At 44.2% G+C, this 25,743-nt stretch overlaps 2 protein-coding genes across 4 annotated transcripts in view; both read right to left on the bottom strand.

The window, feature by feature from the left end:
• Window positions 1-9,970, bottom strand: part of Mtarc2 (mitochondrial amidoxime reducing component 2) — a 35,065-nt gene extending 25,095 nt beyond the window's left edge. The window contains exons 1-2 of one of the 2 annotated variants that reach the window (XM_020165006.2): window positions 9,637-9,970; window positions 4,727-4,900 (exon numbers count right to left, since the gene is read on the bottom strand). In XM_020165006.2, coding sequence (XP_020020595.2) covers window positions 4,727-4,900; window positions 9,637-9,923 — 461 coding nt within the window. In that variant the 5' untranslated portion in view covers window positions 9,924-9,970. The remainder of the gene's footprint in view (window positions 1-4,726; window positions 4,901-9,636) is intronic. The other variant, XM_074048284.1, reaches the window with a different exon arrangement.
• A 9,096-nt stretch (window positions 9,971-19,066) lies between these two features.
• Window positions 19,067-25,743, bottom strand: part of C11H1orf115 (chromosome 11 C1orf115 homolog) — a 31,267-nt gene continuing 24,590 nt past the window's right edge. The window contains exons 2-3 of one of the 2 annotated variants that reach the window (XM_074048285.1): window positions 22,233-22,348; window positions 19,067-19,420 (exon numbers count right to left, since the gene is read on the bottom strand). In XM_074048285.1, coding sequence (XP_073904386.1) covers window positions 22,262-22,348 — 87 coding nt within the window. In that variant the 3' untranslated portion in view covers window positions 19,067-19,420; window positions 22,233-22,261. The remainder of the gene's footprint in view (window positions 19,421-22,232; window positions 22,349-25,743) is intronic. The other variant, XM_074048286.1, reaches the window with a different exon arrangement.

The following is a 25,743-nucleotide window of genomic DNA, read 5'->3' on the forward strand; positions in this document are numbered from 1 at the left end:
CAAAGGAGTGGGTTTGGACCGCATCTGGAGAATGTGGACGTGTCTATAGAGGGTGGTGCACTCAGAGAGGGCATGAGAACTCCAATCCCACCCAGCCCTGCCTGCCCCATCTGTCTCTTTCATCTGACTCTTCATTCTTGGCCTTTGAGACGTCCTTTATAATAAACTGGTAATGTGTGTCCCTGAATTCTGTATGCCATTCTAACAAATTAATTGAACCCACAGAGGAGGCTGTGGGAACCCCAACTTATAGCTGGTCAGTGAGAAGCACAGGCCACAATCTGAGCTGTGACCGGCATCGGAAGTAGGGGACCATCTTGTAGGACAGAGCCCTTCACCTGCGGGATCTGATCTGTCCCCAGATAATGGTGTCAGAATTGGAGTGTAGGACGCCCAGCTGGTATGCACTGGTTGAGAGAAACATCCACACATCTTGGGACCAGAGGTGAAGTAGTCTGTGGTGAGTGATGAAAAACTCTTTGTTATCTTTCCTATCTCACATTCTCTTCTTTCCAAAGGAAACTATTATTTCATTACAAAGAAATAAAACTTCTATTGGATTGTCCAACATTGAAGTCATTTCTTACTTCCTCCTCCTTTAAAACATAAGGATGACTTTATTGTATAAAAACCACTCTGAAACCTTTGTGATAACCAAGAAGCCCCACTGGCCTAAAACTGCCCTCAAAAAATTTAACATGATACAAAGTAAGGGAAAGCAGATTCAAGACACAAGCAATGAAAGCTAAAAAATGAAATAAGCATCCACGACATTTCACCCTTGTCCAAATGATTGCATTAAGAGACTTTCTTTTTTTTTTTTTGCTGGTAGTGGAGGGTTGAACTCAGGGCCTCATGCTTACCAGGCAGGTCCATTTGAGCCATGTCCCAGCGTTTTTTGTTTTCTTTTTCATTACTTATTTTCCAGGTAGGGTCTTTCATTTTTGCCAGGGGCTAGCAACAGACAGAGATCTCCCTACCTACATCCTTCTGAGTCATTAGGATTACAGGTGTGCACCACCGTGCATGGCCCTAGAGACTCCTTCCTTTTTTGTCTTGTTTTCCTTTCATATTTTCTTTTCTTTTCATTTTATTTTATTTTTGAAGTAGTATATGTTAATTATACAAGGGGATTTCATTGTGATGATTCCATATGTGTATACAGTGTACCTTGAACAAACCAGCTCACCCTCTCCATTATCCTTCCACTTGCACTCTCCTCCCCTCTTTTTTAAACAGTGTTTTGTGGGTTTCATTCTATTGTCCTCATCCCTCAATATTCTTTCTTTCCCCTCCCACTGTTTTCTGCCTCGTGATCTACATCATCACCATCTTTCCAGGTCTAAGTTCCTCCAATGAGTGAGAACATGCAATATTTGGCCTTTTGAGAGGCGCCAGCATGATATTTGAGGGTGTTGGTTTATTTTATTTTATTTATTTTAAGCTCTGGTGAGCTGACTGTGGTAATCCCTCTGGTAATTACCACCTGTTATGAACTGAATGTTTCTGTGTTCCCATAATTCTTTTGCTGATGCGTAACCCTCACTGATTCCCCCAGTGCGATGGCATTTGAAAGAAGAGCCTTTGGGAGGTAATAGGTGCATATGAGGTGTATATGAGGCCATGATGGAGATAGTAGCGTCTTCATGATGGGATTAGGGCCTTTTTTGTTATTATTGCTTTGTCTTGTGTTTTTCAGTTCTGAGGATCAAACCCAGGGCCTTGCCCACACTAGGCAAGCGCTCTACCACTGAGTCATATCCGCAGCCTAGGGGTAACTGCTTATTCAGCAAATCTATTCATTCAAAACCTGTCATTTGTGGAAAAGCCTTTCCCTTCCCCACATATAAGCAATGAAAGAAAAGCCTAGGACACAAGTTGATTCAAATCCAGCTCCACCTTCTCAGTCATTGAAGTCTTGGTTTCCACCCATGTAAAATGGAATTAATGATATCCACCTCATAGGCTTGCTAAGATAATTAATCAAAATATTGTATCAGTGAATTATTGCTTCAGACTTCTGAAAATTGGGAAGCATGAGGGATAGATCTCAGCTCAGACATACTGCTTGAAAAAACTTTCTGTGGGCACAGAAAGTAATCTGAGGCTCTCCTCTGAGCCCTGAGACTTTTGGACATCTATTTCCATAAGTTTAAAACACTCGCTTGGGGGCCGGGATGTGACGTCCTGCTAGAGCGCTTGCCTAGTGTGTACAAGGCCCTCGCTTCCCTCCCCAGAGTTGCCAAACAAACAAAAAAACCTAACACAATTCACATGGTCAACAAAAGAAATGGTCTCTAAACTGGAGACCACCCATAGAGTGGGAGAAAATATTTGCCAGCTACACATCAGACAAAGGACTGATAACCAGAATATGCAGAGAACTCAAAAAACTAAACTCCTCCAAAATTAATGAACCAATAAAGAAATGGGCAACTGAACTAAACAGAACTTTCTCAAAAGAAGAAATTCAAATGGCCAAAAAACACATGAAAAAATGCTCACCATCTCTAGCAATAAAGGAAATGCAAATCAAAACCACACTAAGATTCCACCTCACCCTTGTTAGAATAGCCATCATTAGAAACAGCAGCAACAACAGGTGTTGGGGAGGATGTGTGGAGAAAAAGAACCCTCGTACACTGCTGGTTGGAATGCAAACTAGTACAACCACTCTGGAAAAAAATTTGGAGGTTACTTAAAAATCTAAACATAGATCTGCCATATGATCCAGCAATCCCACTCCTGGGGCACTTGCACACTCGTGTTTATTGCAACGCTATTCACAATAGCCAAGTTATGGAAACAGCCAAGATGCCCCACTACTGACGAATGGGATTAAGAAAATGTGGTATTTATACACAATGGAATTCTACTCAGCCATGAAAAAAAAGGAAATCTTATCATTCACAAGTAAATGGATGGAACTGGAGAACGTCACTCTGAGCAAGGTTATCCAGGCTCAGAAGAGCAATAATCGTATGTTCTCCCTCATATGTGGACTTTAGATCATGGGCAAATGCAGCAAGGTGATTGGACTTTGGTCACATGATAAGGTGAGAGCACACAAGGGAGGTATGAGGATAGGTAAGAAAGCAAAATAACATGATAGTATTTGATGTCCTCAACGCAAAGGAACTAATGCAGAAACTTTAAAGTGACCAAGGCCAATAGGAGAAGGGGACCAGGAACTAGAGAAAAGGTTAGTTCAAGAAGAATCAACTTAGAACGTAACACATATGAACATGAAAGCAATGCTAGGAATCTCTCTGTATAGCTATCCTTATCTCAACTAGCAAAAACCCCTTTGTCCTTCTTATTATTGTTTATCCTCTCTCTTCAACAAAATTAGAGATAAGGGCAGAACGGTTTCTGCCTAGAAGCGAGGAGGTGGAGGGGAAGGGGAGGGAAGGAGGAAGGTAAGGGGGAGGGAAGAGAAATGACCCAAACATTGTATGCACATATGAATAAACCAAAAAACATAATAATAAAAAATAATAATAATAAATAATAATAAAACATAATAATAAAAAAACAGGTCAGATGGTGACCAAGGGAACTACAACAACCCACGAACATCTACATCTCTAGGACTCCCTAACATCAAAGGGCAAGACCTTCTATCATGCTGATGTTTATTTTGTTTTACAAAAATAAACAAAAAATAAAACACAAAAACCGAACAAACAACAACAACAAAAACAGGACAAGACCTCAGCAAGCCACGGAAATTGGCAGCCCAGCAGAATTCCCCTCGTCTGAACAGAAGCTAAAGTCCTCTCTCTGACCTGAGGTAGAAATCCTGCCACCAGACTCCTGTCTGCTGAAGTAGCTTAGTCTCAATCCCACACCTCAGAGGCTGTGTCACCTTGGAGAGCTCCAGCATCCTCCTCATCCACCCCTGAGATGAGCTGGTCAAATCCCCATAGCTCCCTGTCCACCTGGCTGGAAGGTTGACAAATAAATAAAAAGGGCCCTCCAACTTGAATGAACCAAGACAAGCCCTAAACAAAGGCACCTGAAATCCCTTTATACTTCTATCAGTCATGCCATTTATTTTCTCTGTTTTTGATGCTTTGAAATCTTAGGGTCAAGGAGAAGGAACGACCCCTCCCCAGGCAGCCAATTCCTGGAGAAAGCAGTCTAATCACCTGCCAGCAAGGCTTTGATATGGACACCAACCCGTCCAGAGCCCACTGACCACCTCCTTTACTGAGTCCTCACCTACTATGGCCACTACTGCCCTGCCTCAATTGCCCCAGGGGCATGTACCAAGACTACAGGAGACAACCTCTGTGTCCCAAGGCCAATTCTAAACCTGCCTACCCTGCCTTGTTTTTTTCCTTTCCTGTAGAAATCACAACAAAAGCTCTTGACTACGTTTTTCCCCTTGCTCCCTCCACCTCCTGACCAACCCTGGTGCTTCCCTGTGTGCCTTCTGTTCCTGGGGTCCTTTCGTATGAGTGATTTCTTTCTTCACAACAGTCATTTCCATATGCGCAATCTTACCATACCTGATTAAAACTAGTCTTGGGTACCCTTAAAGCAATATTTTGCAACACCCACTCACACCAGAGCCCCATCGGATCCCAAGCCACACTATGCTCCCCTTAAATATTTTCTTTACCAATTTCATCATCTGCTGTGCAAATTATAGCACCTGAAGGGAAGAGCCTCAAGGAAAATTAGGTCTGTTGTAGTTTCCCCCATGTCCCCAGGCAGACACCTGCAATCACGGAGCCTGTTTGAGGAAGGCAGCTTGGTCGGCAAAATCAGCTGGCCCACGTCCGGAGCACTAAAGGTCAAGCAGTCGTTCTCATAGGTGATGGAGACCAGCACCAGACGAGGCTCCTGCCGAGCAGTGACCATGTGTCCATCCTCCTTAATCACCAGCCAAAACCTGTAGAAAACAAAGCAAGGCACAGTCAGAAAATCCTCCTCCTTCCTCTCCAGAGCTTCCCCTTCCTTCCTTCCTTCCTTCCTTCCTTCCTCCCTCCCTTCCTTTCTTTCTTCCTTCTTTTTTCTTTGGCCTTTTGTTTTACTTTGTTGGTTTTTTTTTTTTAATTTTTTACTTTTCCTCTTCCCAAGATGTGACAATGTTGGGTGGTGGTACCTTTTTCTTTCTAGATGTCTTTAGTTCCCAGAATTCTCTGATCTATTCACCCTTGAGGTGGGTTTGGTAACTCAGGAAATTTCTGCCCATTTCATGATAGCTCTGTGCCCCAGGCTGAGCCCCACTTCCTACTTCCGGCCTCATCCTTAGGTGCAGAGATCTAGATGATCCTGTGTTATGGTTGAATGTCTCCCCCAAATTTCATGCATTGGAAACTTAATCCCCAAATTCATGTGTTAACAGTATTTGGAGGTAGGGCTTTTGAGGAGTGACTAGTGATAAGGGTTCTGACCTCATGAATGAATTAATCCAATCATGAATCAGTGGATTACTGGGTCGTCCAGGCAATGGCTTTGTTATAAAAGCAAGCATGTGATGTCCTCTGCCATGTTATGACGCAGTGGGAGGCCCTTGCCAGTGCCATACTCTCGGACTTCCCAACCTCTAGAACCATGACCTAAATAAACCTCTATTACCTATAAATAACCCAGTGCCAGAGATTTTATTATAACAAAAGAAGATGAACTGAGACAGCCTGCTTTGGTTAACTTCCAAAATGCCCCCTCCCCAGACAAGACTCCATCTGAGATCTGCAAACAACCAAACAAATGTCCAAACAGGACTGACATTCTCTACATGTTTATTTCTGATGGTTGGTCCCTCCCTAAGCTCAGTCTTCTCAACTCTCTTCCATCCACCCAACATTAGCCCTTCCTCAGCTCTGCCCTCAGCTCCAGCCTCTGTAGAATAACAGGAGTTAACTGCTGGGGTCAACAGTGGCCATCGGTGGCTAGAGGCTTCTGCTTATCACAGCAATTGAAAAGGCAGAGGGCAACCTGTGGGGAGCTCAACTTTGGGATAGGACAAAGACAAGGGTAAGAGGTAAAAGGGCGCCATGTATAACACATCCTGGCCACCTTATTACCTCTGTAATGCTATTTTTCATCTCCTGCACACAAATAATGCTCTGTGAAGGAATAGTTAGCTCCATTCTGTTAGATCTGAAAGAAAGGAAAAATCTGTATGGTAGATTTATCCCAACCTAGTCTGCAATACTAAAGTCAGCAACTTGAGTTCACTGGTGAAACTATGTGGTAGAGGGATCCATGCAGCGCTCAGATTCCTCAAAAACACAGTGCCCTAAGTGACCAACAGCAATGAAGAGATGGAGCCCAAGGCAACTGAAAAAAAAAAAAAAATCTCATTGCTCAAGTTAGGAAGTGGCCTGGGAAACAGGAGGGACTGAGATTGAAAGTGGAGAAAAGCAGGGACACCCCCCCCCCAGGCAGGGTAGGAAAGGAAAGACAGGAGGAATGAGTCAGGGAATGGCACACTGGGTCTCCCTCCCAGGACCACAAACCCAGTATGTGTTGGAGGAATTTGAACTCAGATCTGTGTGAGCCCAGCACTCATGCTCCTCCTGTGAAATCAGTGTGTGATCTAGAAGTATAAGAATTGCACAAAGGATCAGGAGACCTTGGGCAAAGTCAGTTAACCTCTCTGAGCCTCAATAATAAATGTAGGGAACTTCTTTCTCCAAGAGATGGTAATCTATGCTAAAGAAATAAAGGGCTACCTTCAGAAAGGTGAAGAATGTGATCAAGTCACGTTTGACTGCTTAAGGAGATTTACAAGGTCAGGGAAGGCAACCTTGCCTGCCCAGTCCCTGTATCAAAGACAGCCAATGCCAACATCCGGCTGGGCGGGCCTAAAACACCCCACAGCTCAGGGTGCTCAGCCAAGCTCAGGCACAAATACTCTGAGCTTTGAACAAAACACCTCTAGCAATGGAAGACACAGAGCACGTACGGAAAATCACAGCATCTTCAAACAGTTCCAAAGATACAAGTTCAGAATGGAATTAAACAAGAGGCCTTTCAGGGTATTGCAGGAATATTTGTAGTTGGTAGGTGGATGATTAAACTCTCAGGTTCAGAAACTCATCAAGCTGTGTTCCTTCTGGTAAGCTTGTGCTAAATAAAGACCAGGTAAGACCAGCCTGAGAGCCCACCAAGTTCAACTTATTTTTTTGGCAAATGACAAAACTGAGGCTCAGAGAGGTTAAATGACTTTGCCCAAGGTCTTCTGATCTTCCATGCAGTTCTTACACGTCTACATCGCACACTGGTTTCACAGAAGAAGCATGAGTGCTGGACTCACACCGATCTGAGTTCACCTTCAGATGTCAGCTGTGAGATAGTCATCCAGTCTGACACCATTTTCTTATCTGAAGGACAGAGATAATATCGTAACCCACAAGATTATTAAAATCTTAAATCAGTTAGTCCACGGGACGGGATTAAGCTCAGTGTCAGTTATAGATTAAGCACTGGGATAAATGTTCATTTCATTCTTTTCACTCCACCCTAGTCTTCTCCCACACCTCATCTCAAGAAATTGTTCAAAGCCAAAGGAAATCTGAGATGGCACTATTTATTTTATGACATCCACAGAAGCAGAAAAGCAGAGACAAAGGTAGCAGTAGTCACAGCCAAGTAGTGACAATGGGAAATAGGAAAGCAACAGTTATTCTGATATTCAAAGGAAACACAGGTTCCTTGAATGATGGACTTGCAAACTTCCCTCAGGACCTCAGCTAAACCACCAAGTTGAACTTGATGGTCTCTAAGTCTGGTCTTACCTGTTTTTATTTAGCAAAGGAGATTGTATTCAGAACAATCTTACCAGAAAGAAGGCAGCTGTAATGAGTTTCCGAACCACAGACTCAGGACCACAGCTAAATCAGGCCACTCAGGGAAGATGACATCTAGTGCTAAGAATGGAATTTTTGTGTGCCCAGTCCTATGTTGGTAGGGACTCAGTCCAACGTTCTTCGCTAAGGATAGATCACTCAGCCTCTGGGAGAAGAGCACACAGTATTATTCCGTTTGATAGCATAAAAATCAAAACGGAGCCAGTGCTGGTGGCTCATCTCTGTAATCCTAGCCAGTCAGGAGGCAGAGATCAGGAGGACCAAAGTTGTAAGCTAGCTGGAGCAAATAGTTCACAACACCCTGTGGTGGGGTGGGGGTGGGAGAACATCATGAAAAAGGGCTGGTGGAGTGGCTCAAGGTGTAGGCCTTGAATTCAAACTCCAGTGCCCCCCCAAAAAAAAAAATTAAAATGGCTGCAAAGTGGTCAAAAGGAAGCAAAAGTTCTTTTCTGAGTCTCAGAAATGTACTGACAAGAGTAAACTGCCACACAGAAATGTCGGAAACCAAACATGTCAAAGGGAACAATTTTGCAGACTAACAATATCTTGCAAGGTTTGAGAAATACTCAAGTGATTGGTTTTGCTTCTTGACCTGGACATTCCAATGGACATACCAAATTTATGACCTCCCTTCTTTGCATCCCTTTCCAACAACCAGACTTGCTAAAAGCCCAAGCCCACTCTCCTTAGGCAGAGCTGTGACCCAGTCTTGCTGAGCCTGTGTTTCCTGATTTGCAAAGCTCTTCTGCACCTAAATAAAACTATCTTTGCAGAGCTGGCATTGGAGCTCAGTGGTAGAGCACTTGCCTAGCATGTACAAAGCTTGGGTCTCATCTCTACTAGCACTGAAAAATAAGTAAATAAATTAAAAATTATCTTTGCTTTGATTTTGACCTCATTTATAATTTCCCCATTTACACCCCAGGCTGAGGGTAACTACCTGTCACTCACAGTCCCCATGCTACCTCCTCTCCTCAGCAAAATACCCCACTCTGCTCATTCCTCATTAAAGTGGTCAAGCATGGTCCCTAGAACTGGAGAAGTGCGAGGCACCAGCCCCAGTAAGGCCTAGCCCAGTTTGAACTCCCCTGGGTTCTGCATTGCTCCTGTCTAGTACCAATGGCATTTTATTTTTCTACTAATATTCTAGATAGAATCCCAAACTTTATAGCTAGCTGGAGCCTTGGGGATAACCAAGTCAGAGCCTTTATAGATAGGGGGTACCTCTCATCCAGAGGGACAGAGGCTTGCTCCTACCCACTTTACCAAAACTGCGTCAGACTTCAGCCCAAGGATCAAAGGTCTAACCCCACCCCCCTCCGCGAAACTCAGGCGGGATGGCAAACTTCCATCCTCCTGGTTAGCAGAGAAAGTACCTTCTGGAGCAATTGCCGATGCAGGCCCAGTGGGGTGGGGGTCACTCTGATCCATTCCTTTCAGAAACCACGTTTATTATAATGCTAAATTCTCTGCCATTGCCATTCTCGAACAAAGAATGATCTCCATCTGAGCGTGCTCAGAAATGTGCCAGCTGGCTTCCACAGGTGATTCCGGGTCTTTCCTATACAAAGGTGTGAGTTTCCCAATAAACGCACCTCGCTTTCTCCGTCGGGAGAGAACTCCCCCTCCCCACCCCCGCTCTCCTCACTTGCTGCAAGCAATACAGCTTTCTTCGTTCTTTCATCTCCTGCCTTTTATCTTATCTGCTTTGCTCTCATCAAGAGGCAGGTGACACTTCCCCGACAGGTCAACACCCCACCTCTCTCACGCTTCGCTGTCTCTGGTGGACGCAGCGCCGGGGCCGACGTACCTGTCCCGCAGGTGGCCGCTGCGCAGCCCCATGGCCGTGCACTCCGCCGCGTTCACCTGCACCCCCTTGCAGGACTTGACCGGGTAGATCCAGAGCTGCGCCACGGTGCCCACCTGCTGCAGCCGCCGACGCCGCCTGGGTCGCGCATGGCGCCAGGCGACAGTCCCCAGAGCCACCGCGGCCAGGCCCAGCGCAGCGACCCCGAGCCACGCGGGCCGGGGCTGCGCGAGGAACCGCGGCACGGGGAGGCCGAGGCGGGCCACCACCGACGAGCTGGCGGCGCCCATGTCCCAGCACTGCGAGAGATGGCCTTGGGGACTGCAGATGGCGGGGAGGGGGTGCGAGGAGGGGCTTAAGGCTCCGAGTGGGTGGGAGGAGCCGAAGTTGGCGCCACCATTGGTTCTTTCAGCCTGGCCGCCTACGTGGTGATCTGTTTTGCAGAAGAAGTGCGTGTTACCAGGGGAGGGAAGGAGTTCCCAGACCCCGCGCTGAAACCGCGCTGTCGCCGGGGCAGGAGGGGCAGAAGGTAGCCGGGCACCCTGGGCGCCTGCGGAAGGCAATACGTCCAAAGCACGTGGGCTAAGCGGGTGAACGCTTTCACTTTACGTGTCCTTCTTTGTCCCCTGCAACGCGATAGTCACCCACGCAACGTGACCCTTCCGCTGGCCACATTTTATTACCCCAGGAGGACACAGCAAAACACGAGGCTGGGTTGACGCACGGAAGGCTTAAAAACGTTTGGGAACTTTTTCTGGTATGCCGCTGTGAGATTTGCAGAAGGTTATCGCTCGTCTAAATCTCTGCACGTACAGACAAGCAGTTAACGTGGCTTCCAGAAGCCGACCCTAGGTCAAGTGCGCACGCAAAGAGAAGGTCTGCCCGAGAAAGCCCACGGCTGTGGGGAGAGCTCATTGTTTGTCCTGCCGACTGTGGGGCCTGCCCTCCCTTTCTCAGAGCATTTACTAAAAAGGACTGCAATTTTGAATTCTTCCTTTGTGGCTTTGAGATGTAGTTGAGTCTGCTACTGAGGAGGCTGGAGGATGAAAAGCCTGTAAGATGGAAGCATCAGGGACAGCAGGGCCTCTGTCTCCCAGTCTGTGAGCAAGGACAGAATCTCAACTTCCCTGGCTGCCGGCTAGCAGATGCAGCTGGCCATGGATTTATATTGGCCACCTCTTTGTAATTTTTTGCTTGAGCTCCCACTTGTTCCCCTTCTCTAACCTCGTTTCCCTTTAAAAAGCTCAGTGGCCTCTGGGTGGAGCTCAGCTCCCCCCCTTCCCCCTTCTCCTTCCTTAGAAAAATTCCTGTTCAGGCCTTATATAAGTTCCAGCTTTTTTTCTCTTTAAACGCTTCATCCCAGCAAACTACTGGACTAGCAGTGGGTTTTCTTAAATGAGCTTTGAAGATACTTATTTATCTTTCAAAAGATGAATCGCAGCACAGCTGTAGGCCAGCTTAAGGAGACCAGCCTGGGAGGGGTGGGGGCAGAGATCTCTCTCTCCCAAGTCCAGCTTGATCACTCTTTTGAGAAGAGGCTTCTTTCCAGGAACAGAGCGGGAAACAGAAGCTGCTGTGCTATTTCTTGTGAAAGTGAAAGAAACTGCCTGAGCCTCCCTGCCCCTACAAAAACACCAGGTTTGAAATCCCAGGTCAGCAGAATCAGCCTCTTCAGTCCCTACTTGTCCTCACCAGGCTCAGCTGTCAAGACTTCTGGATTTCTATTTTAAGCATGGTGTCCTGACTGAGGTGCAGGGTATGTACAACTCCACTTCTTCAAACCTGAGGAAGGTCAGAGCCCTGTCTGCTCACAAGCCGCCTGTCAGAGTTGATGGCCTTCCCTTGAGCATGCGCTCCCACATAGGTAAATATCTCTTTAAATCATACATTCCTTTCAACACATACGTGTTGACCATTCACCAGCTTTGCCCTAGGACTTAAAATGTAGAGGAAAAGTGTAAAGCTGCCCTTCCGTCCATGAGTTCACAGAACTCCCAGAAGACTGACACCTCATCTGCAAGTCAGATGACAATGTCCCAATGTCCAAGAGGAAGCATGGGCACCATGCAGGGGAAAGATAGCAGCGTTTTGAGAGGATGGAGCTTTTGAGCTGAGACTTGAACATGAGAAAGGCTGAGGGTGGGCAAAAGAGGGGATTCTGGACAAAAGAAGCAGCACATATGATGGTGTGAAGAAGGAATGACGGAGAATGGCAGTTCAGTGTCACAAGAATGTACCAGTGCATAGCAGGTAGTGGATGCTGAGGCAGACAGACAGGCAGGGACCAGATGAAAACGGACCTTGCCTCCAGTTAAAGTGGAGACACCTGGGGATTCTGGACAGCAGGGTGCATGATCAGACAGCTGTTGAAGAGGTCACTGGCTGCTCTGGGAAGGATGAGACACATTTAGATCTGGCTGAAATAAGTTCAAAATGGGGAGAAAATAACAATGAAGATGGACATGTGATTAGGAGAGGTAGTCAGTGGTGACTAGGGAGCACTGACATTGAGAGAGAGAGGGAACCCAAGGTGAGCCAGCTGGGAGTCTGGAGTGGTGGTAGAAGTGTCACACTCCAAGATTAAAAAAAAACAAAATAAAAACTCAAGAGAAAAAAAACAGGGAGCCCTGTTGCCAAGTGTGAGTACTGTGAGCCATCCAACAGGAAATATCTACCTAGGCAGGTAACTTGAATTTGAACTTTCTGTGCTTCCATCTCCTTGTCTGGAAAATGGTGAGAATAGAGTCTAGGATATTAGCTCTAAATTCTGGATTTCCTAAATCCATGCTGGCATTGGGCTCTGCAACCAAACAAGTGAGGAAGTTTGCCATGTGAGTGCCCTCTGCACTCCTAACCCACCATTACCCATCACCTAGCCTACCCTGTGACGTCCTTTCACCAGTGCTAGGACTGGAGCAATTTCAGGAAAGCAAAGTAAGGTTTACATCTGCAGTGCTAGCATCTTCATTTGTAGAATTTGTGAGGGGTGATGGGAAGCTGAAGATTCTTTAACTAACAGCCTGTTTGCTTTTTTTTCTTTTGGCGGGACTGGGGTTTAAACTCAGGAACTCACGCTTGCTTAGGCAGGCACTCTACCATTTGAACCACTCCACCAACCCTCTATTTGCTTTCTTTTTCCCTTTTTAATTGGAATTATTAACTTGTCTCTTTCTTGTTGACTTATAAGAGCCTTTTTGCAAATTAAGAAAATTACCCTTTTCGTCTGTGTATGTGTTTGTGTTTCAGAGTCCTTGATGTTTTGCAACCTCTGCTTAAAAAGAATCTAGTGAATAAGCCATCATTGTTTGCCTAGCATCACTGATATAGCTAAATAAAACTCTATAATTAAGATATTAAACAAGGGGCTGGAGGCATGGCTCAAGTGGTAGAGTGCCTGCCTAGCAAGCACAAGGTCCTGAGTTCAAACCCCAGCACCATCCAAAAAAACAAAAAAAAAACAAAAACCTTCCCAAAGATATCAAACAAGAAAGCAGAGAAAAAGGGGAGTTTAAGAAGCAATATTGCCCTCCTCGGCCAGGCCATTATCAGGAGTATTCATTAGACCCATTCAACAGTCATCCTCCTAGGGAGATGAAGGAATCAGATTATCCAGCTGTGATGGCAATCAACTTTCAACTCATATACCAATCTTATGAGACAGGGGGGTTAAAATGTTCTTACAACCTCAACCCTTGTCATATGGATCACTCCAGCCTCCTCCCCTTGCTTATCTATGCAGTTTTAAACAAATAGTTTTAAACATGCTAGCCAGTTAGTGTTGAAGGTCAGAAATGAATGAGTCTAATTGTCCTCTTGAAGGAAATGGACACAATCTGTGCCAGTTAACTGAATTAAATTGTTGCAGGCTTTCTGAATCAGAAGAACTTAAATATTCATCAGGAGTATGTTCTGGATCCTGTGTTCCCACAAGTATGAGTATCTGATCTGCACAGTGCTGGGCTCCTGAGTGTCTCCTGAAGGAGGCAAGGTCCCAGCAAGTGCTGCAGCTGGGTAGAGCTGGGTACCAGTGGTGACCATTTTCCAGGTCCTCGAAGCATGCAATCCACAGCAAATCTACACTTTGAGCATTTAATCCTTCAGAGCAAGAAGTTAGGTGTTCTGTGAATGCCCCTGTTGAAAGTCTAATTGCTTATTTTTTCATTAGCAGTAAAGATATAAGCCTTGTTTTCCACTTCTTAACTACTAGTGAGAAATCTGTGGCAGAGTAGGGACTACAGTTTTATTTGGAACTGTTTTATTTCAGAACCAATACCTGATCCACACCCACTTTCACCTCTCCAGGCAGTTCCACTAGGAGGTGGAATATGAGGAATCTACTCCCCACCCAGTGTGTAGGTATAATACGTGATAATGATATAGGAGTTAGGCAGGCAGTTAAGAAATCTGACAACTGAGAACTATGGTTTGGATGTGGATAAGGAATCACATCCTGGCCCTCTGACTAATGGAATGACTTGTCACATACAGCAGGGTCTTGTTTACGCACAGCCCCTATAGCCTGGAAAATGACAGCCCCTGTATAACCATCCAAGGGCAAGAACTCCCCTGCCCAACATATGGCAGGAGTTGATAATGCACAGCCCAGTCTCTGGAAGTTAATGACACAGTAATCTAGTCTCCAGGACTGACTACCTCCATGTCCACAAACCCCAATAAAAGTTTGAGGTCTTGAAGCCTTCAGTGTAGCACTCCTGCTTGAGCCCACCCACCCTCCATCTGGAGAGGGTGCTTTTGCTTTGCATTAAAAACCCTGCTCGTGCTTAAGTCTCTTCTGTGTCAGTACTTTAATTCTTTCTCTAATGAGACCAAGAACTTTCTGGCTCCTAGACCCAGTGAGGAATCTAGTAACCATAATATTACATTGATGTTGTTACAATTTGACCTCTTGTTACCTACACCCCACCACTGTGATGCTGTCACACCTCCATCCCCATCATCCAAGGCTTTTTCCTCTAAGGGTTGAGACCTTTCCCAACACAAAAGGCTTTAGATTTACCCTTCCTCAGCTGAGACTGCAGAATAAATCCTTCCAGGCTGAGTGGAGAAGCTCTTTGGAAAAGTGCATGCTGCATTAATAGTCAATCTTTACTAGTTAGCCCACTAACTATGTTTTTGGAGCAGAAACATAAGCACTACTTTCTCACACCCAAAACTTGATGAAAAACTGAAGTAGAGGTGTGTCAAATTGAATTGACTTGAAGCTGCCTCTGTACTTTGAGTCCCTAAGTAATGCTCTGCAACCCAACTAAGTATGTAAACAAACTACAAACCTAACTTAGAAGTTTAACAAATAGCTCACTCTCAGCCAATCATGAGCTGCTGAGCTTTAGCCAATCACAGGCAATTAAGATGGAAGACCTAGCTATAAACCAATTAAACTATTTCTGTACTTTACTTCCTATTCTGTCTATAAATACTCCTGCCCAAGTGGCAGAACTGAGCTCTCTGGGTCACTTATGATTCTGAGTATTGCCTGATCCATGAATCATTCTTTGCACAAATAATCTCTGTTAAACTTAGTTTGCCTGAGGTTTTGTTTTTAACGAAGAAGTAGTTGGCACCAAGTAATTTAATTAAAATGCATTATTATCACCCTTGCAGAAGAGAATTGCAACTTTTAATGTGGCTCCAAACACAACTACAGAGGTATATGAATATAATTTGGTTCATTGAATTCTGATACTTTTTCATTTATATTATGCACCCAAACGTTTTCCTCTAGATAATTGGCTAGGCGAGTACCCTCTCCTCCCCAATGGCTCTGTTCTAAAGCATATCTCAGCTGAGTTTCTATACTTTCTTTCTTTTCTTTCTTTTGGTGGTACTGCTGTTTGAACTCAGGGCTTTGTGCTTGCAATGCAGGCACTCTACACTGGAGCTACACTTCCAGTCCACCTCCTTTTCTTGGAGCTTGGAGTAGCTGTACTGGTGCTGAGTTTGGGTCTTGTTTGTAATAGAAGGACAAAATAAAAACCATAATCACAAGTTGAGCATGGTGGTACACACCTGTAATCCCAACACTTGGGAGGCAGAGGTTGGAGGATTGAGTGTTGGAAGCCAGCTTGAGCTATATAGCAAGTTCACAGACAGCCTGAGCAACCTAACAAGATTCTGCCTAAAATTTTTAAAAAGTAACCAGAGTGAGACACGTTTATAAATTGCATAAACAAACAAGGGTGTGTTTCTACAAAGAGAGAAAGAGAAGGAAGAAAGAAAAACCTACGTAAAGCTAGCTAAAGGTGTAAGGAGGGGACTAGGGTGTGGCTTGGTGGCTTGGTAGAGCTAGAGCTTGTGCCTAGCATGACCTGGGCTCAATCACAAGCACACACCCCCCCCCCACACACACACACACAAAGGAAAACGAAAGTTTAAGGATAGTTTGAATTAGAAAGTTCAGTAAATAAAATGCTAATTTAAAAACAACTAAAGTAGTCTCTTCAGAGCTTTGCTATGTAATAATTATGATCGTGATAACAACATCTTGCATTTTACAGTTCACAAAGTAACGTCGTTCAGTAAGGCCGGGCTTGGAGCTGGAAAGTAAGCCGGAAGTAGCCAGTAAAGGGGGATAAGGAGGGTCCCTGCAGGCAGCCGGGTGTTCCTGTTCGAGTTCCCCACTGGGAGGGCTGTCAAGGCAAATTCACGGATCAGAGTCCGCCTTTCAGCCTTTGAGGTAGAAAGTCTAACTGCAGTGTCTGCAGCTGGGACACTAACCTTTGCAGACAAGACTCTCAAGAGACGATCGATGAAAACGCCCGCGCCATGGATCCATTCCCTGTGAGAAACGCCTTGTACTGCGCCGCTTTTCTCTTCCAGTGCGGACTTGAACTTGAGGCTGAGCCGCTCTAGGGGCTTAGGCGGGTGTTGGTCGGGCGCCCCCTCCCGGCTGCAGCCGGGACAGCAGGGAAGGGAGCCCCAAGACCTGGCCCAGAAGAACCAGCACAGGGGCTGAGGTCGTTCTGGGTATGGCGTCGTTCCGGGAAGCGGGTTTCATGCAAGCCTGCTGCGCGCTGGATGCTGTATTTAGTTTTTAATGGTGTACCATCTCAGAGAGCCGGGAGACTGTGAGGCCACACCTGAGCTAACAAGCAATCAGGTCACTGGAGAAGAGTTGGAGAAGAAGAGCAAGGTGCCAGAGATGGACCCCTAGAAGCGGGGACAGAGAAGCTGAGGCCAGGCTGAGAAAGGTGTCCTCAAGTGATTCTGAAAGGACCGGCAGAGCACTGTGAGGAGCTAGGTTCAATCCCAGCAGATAATTGAGAGAAATTACTCCATGCACAGGAATGTGGACTTCATCCAGAGAATATAAAGAAATGATAACACATTGCTGATAAGAAGAGGAACTGGGTGGGTTGAGACCGCGGGAGGGGTGGACACTTCACGTGTACGTAGGTTTAGACCTTTTGAACTTTGAATCATGAAAATTAGTACTTACTCAGAAAATTCCGAAATAAAAATTTTAATGGTACTGGGTTTTCAGAGCTCGTGCTTTGCTAGGCAGGCGCTTCACCGTGTAAGCCACACTCCCAGACCTTATTTTTTAAATATTTTAAAAAATTATCCTCACTACAATAAATCTTGTGGTCCCTAGGCTCTGGGTAACCAAACAGACGGCAAATATATCTCAACAGCTTCCGGTCTACCAGATGTTTTTCAAGGTTTTATAATTAACAATTTTAAGTAGACTCTCAATGTCAAAAAATATGTAAACAAATAATTACAACATAGGCAGGATAATAATTATTTACTAGAAAGCTGACCTTAGAGCTTGGAAAGCACAGATTGGGTGCTGGGTAGTTTCCTCTCCCTGAAGGCTGATGGAAAAGAACATGTGAATGGGGTTTTGAAGACTGCTTTGAAAATGGGAAAGAGAGGAAGAATAACTTATTAAAGAAAAATACCACTTTCAGAAATGTTCTGGGGGAAAATAGTTTGAAGTTATGACCAGAAAAGTACAGGGGATAGCAGGAGAAGCGACTAGTGAGCATCATGCAGGCTTTGTAGGGCTCGAAGTGTGGCTCAAGTAGTAGAATCTATTTTTAATTTTTCTTCCCATACTTTTCACTGAAACCTAGTTTCTACTGATTAATATAGGACATTAAAAATGAGTGTATAGTAGCAAGAGTAAATGAGAAAACTGAGATGCAAGGGAATGAGCTAGCTCTTTTTTCTATGTTTACAATTGTGATATTTTTATTTTATTTAAGATAGCTTCTGTTGCCAAAGTTGTTCTTTGTTTATGTGTAGGGATTAACTGTTATTAATCTTTCATCTTTTCCACAAGAAAACAAACTCCAAACTCTGGCTCATGCTTTGTTTTATTTGGCTTATACCGTTATTTTAATTGGGAAGTTTCTAGCTTGCCTTGAAAAAAATCAAAATATCTGATAATGGGAAGTCTATATTCTTCATGTCAAAAGTCAAGTGGATGTGACGAGCCTGTCCCTCTTAGGCATATCCCATCATGTGTGGCCCCAGATCCCTCTCCCTGATTTCATCCTGACCCCAGTAGACCTGGCACTTCCCAGGCAGTTGCTCCATGTTTCCACCAGGGTGCACTGTGACCAGGGTTTTGGAGGGAAGGGTGGGGAGGAAGAGCTTGGAGCGGGTGCCACCAGGGAAGGAAGGGGAGGAAACCCTCCTTTCCTTCCTGACTAGTGGGTCCTAAGGAGCGGTTTCTCGTGACCCAACTCAGTGAAGAGTTGGACTAACAGCCACCTATGAGCCAAGTATTTTGAAAGTGACTGAGGAGAAGCAAAGGCATACTTAATTGCTCCTGGCATGAAGACACCTGCAGGTCTATAAAGCTGTTAGACAGCCTGTTATTTGGCCTTCCATCAATCGTGTGTCAGAAACAGGATGCAATGTTTGCTCCTCCACCAGCCCAGACACTCAGAGCTCCTTGTCTCACTTAAGAGGTCTCATCCTGCAAAAACAGGCAAGTTTCTGACATGGTGACTTCCTCGCACTTTCCCTTTTGGGGGCAGGAGGAGGAAGAAAAAAAGGCTCTGAACAAAGGAACCCCAGGAATATATGACTAGAGGGAGAGAGGAAGGGTCAGGACAGTGAGTTAAGAAGGGCTCTTCCTGACTGTCAAGTGCCCTTCTATCATCAGCTGGGACTTGTACACCCACCTAACTCTGGCACAAATCACAGTTTATATTTGTTAAATAAACAAGGGTCCAGGGAACTCGTTGGGCATTTTCCCGTGTACAAAAAGGGCCTTGATATCCCTTTCTTATCAAGCACAGAGCTGTGGGGACTTGGGCGGATAGCATGAGGCTGTGGATCTTCTCACCTCTGGCCAGCCTGTCCTGGGTGTCGCTTGAACTCTGACAACTGTGGTGACTGTTTACTTTGTGACTTTGATTCTGAGGATGTTACAGTCAGGGTGCAGAGTCCTGCTTCCTCCTTAGGCTTCAGCAGCTTTTTCTCTGTGTTTGTTTTCTTTGGCTGTTGCAGGGAGACTTGTTTTCCCTCTTTCAGCATGTGCCCTGCTCTGCAGTGGAGGAAGGAGGCTGGAGCAGGACGCAGTTGTCTGGGAAAGGCAGAGAATCCTGGCTTGGGGATGTCCTTTCCAAAACACACTCCTTATAAAGTCAATGCCGGTTGCTATTTCCCTCTAACACCCTCTCCAAATCCTCCCCCCAAGAAAAAATTATACAAAGCAGCTCCTCACCCATGGCTAATCACAAAATGACCTCAATTTCTCAGACTGTCTTTCATTCATTCATGCATGTATTTATCCTGTGAGAGTCTTTAGTATCTGTGGTATGACCAGAAAATAATGACATAGTTACAATCTACTCCATAACATTTGGGTTTCAAGCACTGTCGTGTCCTTTTTTTTTTTTTTTTTTAAACTGGAGATATAATTCACATAGCAAAATCCACCATTTTAAAGTGTGTACCTACACCTTGAGCCACTCCACCAACCCTTTTTAGTGATGGGTTTTTTTGAGATAGGATCTCAAGAACTCTTTGCCCGGGCTGGCTTCGAACTGTGATCCTCCTGATCTCTGCCTCCTGAGTAGCTAGGATTATAGGAGTGAGCCACTGGTGCCTGGCTACCTTTTATGTTTTTGGGGATCCGTGAAATGGTTTTCTAGAGCAGCTGTACCAGTTTACGTTCCCACCAATAATGTATGATCCGAGCAATTTAGAGGACTATTTAGATGGTCTTACGTGACCCTGTCATCAGATAGAAGGAGAGGATGAATGGACACTGACACCACGTCAGTGGGGACAGCTAGCAGTAACTTTCAATAGACTGGATAACCCATCCTTGGCCATGGAGAAGAAAATGGGGATGAGGAGGGCAGTGGGCAAATCTTCATCAGTTCAGAGATAATGTGTTGGTGTTCAGGAGATGGAGAAGCTATCTGAGAACATTCCATCGATGCCCTCTGTTGAATGGACAGAACAGACATGTATTTTGTCTCTACCCTGGAAGATTTCTGTGTGTCTATGGACCTGTGCCTCAGAAGTCAGCTGTGGCTGAGACAATGCCTGAGAAGGGCTGAGGAGATGGGAGGAGGGTTCTCTACCACTGCCTTCTTCATGAGCCTTTAAAACTATATGATGAAACAGAACATTGTCATCAACAGCTAATTTATTTTTAAAAACTGGGTTCAGTGCATCCTGTTACAAGAATTCCATTAATTTACTAGAAAACTCTCATTTAGCAGGGTGCCAATGACCCACACCTGTAATTCTAGCTACTTGGGAGACCAGAGATCAGGAAGATTGTGGTTTGAGGCCAGCCTGGGCAAATAGTTCAACACACCCTATTTGAAAATACCCAACACACACAAAAAAAAAATGGCTAGCAGAGTGGCTCAGGTGGTACCACCAGACAGGTGGTAGAGCGCCTGTCTAGCAAGCATGAGGCCCCGAGTTCAAACCCCAGTTCTGGCAAAATAACAGACAAAAACCTCTCATTTAGCATGGCTCTTCTACTGAATGGTAGCAGAGTTCATGCGTTTTCATGAATGTGGAGTAGGAATATAGAACTCCCATCTTTATGTAGAGCACAGCAGGATATGCCAATGTGGAATGTTAATTCAAGATCATCCCAGTTCATCCTTGATCGACCTGTCTAACACAACAGGAAATTGATTCATCTGAATTGATGTGCTAAAACATTTGTTGGCATTCACAGGAGGAATCTTGGCTGATTTTAGATGAAAACTTCTAACAAAGCAGGAGGAATGCTCCTGGGCTGAGAATACTTCTTTATAACCAAACTCCACCACACTGCCATATAAAGAGCTTTTCCTGACAAATATAGAACTTCAAATAAACTCTTGCTTTCAATAAGTCACTTGAGCCTTTGGCACCATGGAAATCTTTTTCCTTGCTCTTTTTCAGTAATCAGAACAAGGAACCAGTCAATTTAGAAATGCCTGCTCCATCCTTCCCCAGAACTATCTTCCTTAAGATTATCTCTTGTAGTGTTTTTAGTCACCACAACTTGTAATACTGATAACCATGAATTACGACTGAGCGCTTATTATGAAAAGGACTCCCTAGGCTTGCAGAATTAATATGGGGGTGATCTTCTCCCTAGAAGCTTCCAATCCAGTGTGTACAATATATGTATAAGTAAATGTATCAGTAAATAAACATAATACTAAGTGGGAAGCAATGAAAGCCATGTGGGGAATTTGGATTCTAGTGATTCAGAGATTCAAAGGAAGGAGAAATAACTTCTGCTGGAGTCAGGAGAAAGGTTCTATCCTTTTTAAGAAAGCATATTTTGAAAGGGGGTTCTTACCACAGTACCAAAGCAGCTATTTAGAGAAGATTTTAAAAAAGGTCAGATTTGGGGTGATCTATGCTAGATACCCAGATAAAGGAAGAGAGAATTTTTACATGTGGCACATCTAGGTTTTGTTTCCTTCATTTTGGTGCCTGAATAATTATTTTCAAGTCCTCAAAGTCCATCCTCTGACCAATTAGTTCCCCTAGCTAAAAGCTATTATGATGACAAATGTTTTCTCTCATACATCCTGCACTTTTCCTAATCTAAATGTACTATCTCTAGATAAATACAATTGCTTCCAGTGCAAGTGTTTACAATTTGTTTTAATATTTGAGAAGAACGAGGAAAGAATGAGCTTTCTCCAATCATACATACAGGAATGTACGTACTCTATGATTTTGAGCTTTCTTTCTTCTTCTTTTTTTTTTCTTTTCTTTAAAACTGGGTATTGAACTCAGAGCCTCACTTGATCCATGCCCCATTCCTTGATATGTCTTGATGAAAACCATGTGAATGTCAGGTGTCATACCAGGAGCTCCACAAGTCTAGAGCCTGGAACTTTCCTAGCCAATTATTAGGACTATTAATGAAAACATCCCAAAAGTCAATAGGACTCAGATGAGAAGTGCTGTGGTTTGGGTGAGGGTCCCTCAAAGGTCCATGTGTTAAAGGCTTAGGCACCAGCTCATGGTGCTATTGGGAGGTGGTGGAAGATTTGAGAGGTCGGGTCTAGTTGGAGGGAATTAGGTATGTTAGTTTCTCATCAGTGTGACAAAATACCTGAAAAAACAACTTAAAAAGAGTAACAATTTACTTTGGCTTGTGGTTTCAGTCCATAGTTACTCAGCTCCTCTGTTTCTGGGCCATGGTGAGGCAGAGCATCGCGGGAGGGAGCAGGCGGTGAAGCGTAGCTGCTGGCCTTATGGTGGCCTAAAAGGAGAAAGAGAGATAGGAAGGGCCCAGGGACAAGATGTACTCTTCAAAGAAAAGCTCCCAGTGTTGGACTTCCTCCAGCCCTACCCCACTTCCTAATAGCCCATTCAGTCATGAAGTAACTCATCAGTGCATTAATCCATTAATGAGTCTGGCATCCACCTCTCAATAGCACCACCAGCTTGAACCAAGCCATCAACTCATGGCTTCCTGGCAATTTTATATCCAAATCATAGCGGGTCATTTGGGTGTGACCTTAGAGGGAATATTGAGATCCTGGCCCCCTCCTCTCTTTCGCTTCCCAACTGCCATGCTTCTCTCTACCACATGTTCCCACCATGAAGTGCTGCCTCATTCACCACAGGCCCAAAAGCAGTGGGCCAAACAACCATGGACTGAAATCTTTAAAACTATGAACCCAAACAAACCCTTCCTCCTCAAAAGTTCATTATCTCAGGTATTTGTTCCAGTGTCAGAAATCTGACTAACATAAAAAGCATTAAAACAAAAATTCCCTACTCTGGCTGTCCTTGTTATGACCCTGTCAGGTGTGTGATGTAATGATGACGCAGCAGGTTAATTAGAGGAGAAGTTTATAATAAGGAACTATAAGGCCTCATCTTGAGAAACTTCTTTTTTAATAATTTTTTATTAGGATATATTAATGATATGGGGAGAGTCACAGTGACAATTCTGATTATACTTAACATTGACATGAGTTATATCACCTCTATCGTCTCTCCCCCTCAGCCTCCTCCCCACCCCACTTAAAGCAATTGCAAGAGGTTTTCTATTTCTGTTTCATATAGGTATAGGAAGTCCATCTACCATATTCTGTCACCTTAATCTCCTTAGTTCACCCTCCCCCATCCCACTAGTACCCACACACACACATACACTGTGTCTATTTTACAGCCCTGGTTTTCCTAATTAATATTTGAGTTGATGTTCAAAGAGGTGTCTCAATCCACCCTCTGTGGATGTGCTTTACTTTGGTCTTTTCAAATCCCTTTGAATACTCTCCCTTACCCCTTTTCCTCCCACCTCCTGTTTTTCAACATCTTTCAATATACATTCTTATTCACATTCACCTTGAGAATCTTTAGGAAAGGTTTACTACCCTAACTTTCATTGACATGGTACAGAGCACACTTCCATTATCCATTCATGGACAACCAATTGCATTTGATAGGGTAATCTATTAATTAAGAATCTAATTATAGACAAGACAGAAACAATCATGCCTTCAGTGAGGCCATGATAAAACCAATAATATTATCCAACTTTTTTGTGTGTCAAACTCATTGCTTTCTCTTATACAATATCCTGAGGCCCCAAGGAAGTAATGACTAGAAAGAAGAGTCTTTGGCAGTGGTGATGAAGTCACTATGAAAACGGTCTTGGTTCCCAGTAACAGTGTACTGGATAACCAAGTCACATACGAGAATGGGTCAGGCAGGATTATTGGTGATAGGCAAAAACAAACCAAAGGCGTGCAGAATGAACAAATAAGTTATGATGTGTTCTTTAGAAAATTAGTATACATCAATGAAAATAGAAAAGTTATAGCTACCGCCTCCATGACTGAATCTTAAAAGTAGTGAGTCAATCCAGACACAAAATAATACATACTACACAGTTCCATTCCTATAAAATCTAAACATAATGGTAAGGGATATACAAGATGGTGGTAAAACTCTAAAGAGAAACAAGAGAGTGGCAACCATATAGTCAGACCATGGTTTCCTTTAGAGGAGAGAACAGAGAATATGACTGGAAGGATATGACTTCTGGGACCTAGAATGATCTTTATTGTGACTTGTATGATGATTATATATATGTTTTGATTTGCCTACTATATAAATTTTTTTGCACTCTATGTATGTGTGCCTTTGAGCAAAACTAGGAGACTGACAAGGCAGCACCTATACCAGCACTGAGATGAGACAGTAGCAAGGTACCCACCCACCATCCATCAAGTCGTGGGATAGTGCACAGGGATGTAGTGGAATGGGGCAACAGACACCTAAAAGGAAACTGAGGTTCCTGGGCTGGGAGTTTTGTGGCTGCATGCTTGGGAGAAGAACCAGCTTCTCCCTACCATGATCGGGGGCTGAGATGAAAGGCGAGCCCCTAGCCTCTCCAATTCCAGCACCTCACCAGTTGTGACTGGGGAGCCCCAGTCCTTCACCTGGCATAACCAGGACCTGAGGCCTGGTTACTATATTGCAATGGCAGCTATAGAACCAGTTCCATCACTGGTGAGTTCTACCACCTCAGCATCCTGCCAGTACTGATAGCCTCCAACCTTTCCTGTAGCCAGTATCCTTGAAGGTCTGCAGAAGGCTATCTCCTTCTCTGGCAAGGCTGTCTACAAGCAACAAGCCTCACTCTCATGTGTTCCATTTCACAACAACAAAAAGGTGTAGTAGGCAGAACACTGGCCCACCAAAGAAGTCTACATGCAATCCTAATCCTCAGCACCTGTAAATATGTTACCTTACATGGCAAAAGAGGCTTACCAGGTATACTTAAACTAAAGATCTTGAGAAGGGAAGATTATTCTGGATTATCCACATAGGCCCAATGTAATAACAGGATCCTTCTAAGGGAAAGAAGGAGGCAAAACCAGTCAGAGATGTAATAAAAGGACGGATATGATTCCCAACTTTGAAATTAAACAGGGTTATGGGAGTGTGGGCAGCCTCTAGACACTAGAATAGGCAACACCAGAAATAAACTCAGGAAATCCACTCAAACAACATGCTCCTAAATAACAATGGGTCAAAAAAGAAATCACAAAGGAAAATAAAAAATACCTTAAGATGAACGGAAAGTAAAATACAACATACCAAAAACTGATGGGATCAAGCTAGAGTAGCATTTAGGAAACTTAGATGCAAATGCCTAAAAGAGCTCAAGTCAGTAGCCCAAAGGCCTACCCTAAGGCATCAGAAAGAGAAGAGCAAAGTAAACAGAACAGAAGCAGAAGGGGTTGGGGAGATGATCAAGATTAGAGCAGAAATAAATTTACGGAATAGAAAAACAGTAGAGAAAAGAAATGAGTCCAAACGTTTGTTCCTTGAAAAGATCAACAATATTAACAACCTTTAGCTACACTGACAAGATAGCCTGTCTGATGAATTCTCCAAAATACTCTAAGTCTTATAACCACTCATTAGAAAACTGAAGAAAAAAGAATACTTCTCAAATCATTCTATGGAGCCAGTGTTACCCTGACAGCAAAACTAGATGAATAGACCATCAGAGAACTATAGACCACTATAATTCACGAGTACATATGCAAGAATCATCAATAAAATGCTGGCAAACATAACATGGCCCAGTAACATATGGCCATGTGGAACTTATCCCAGAAATACAGTTGGTCT

Source organism: Castor canadensis, chromosome 11, assembly GCF_047511655.1.
Source record: "Castor canadensis chromosome 11, mCasCan1.hap1v2, whole genome shotgun sequence".
Lineage (NCBI taxonomy): Eukaryota > Metazoa > Chordata > Mammalia > Rodentia > Castoridae > Castor > Castor canadensis.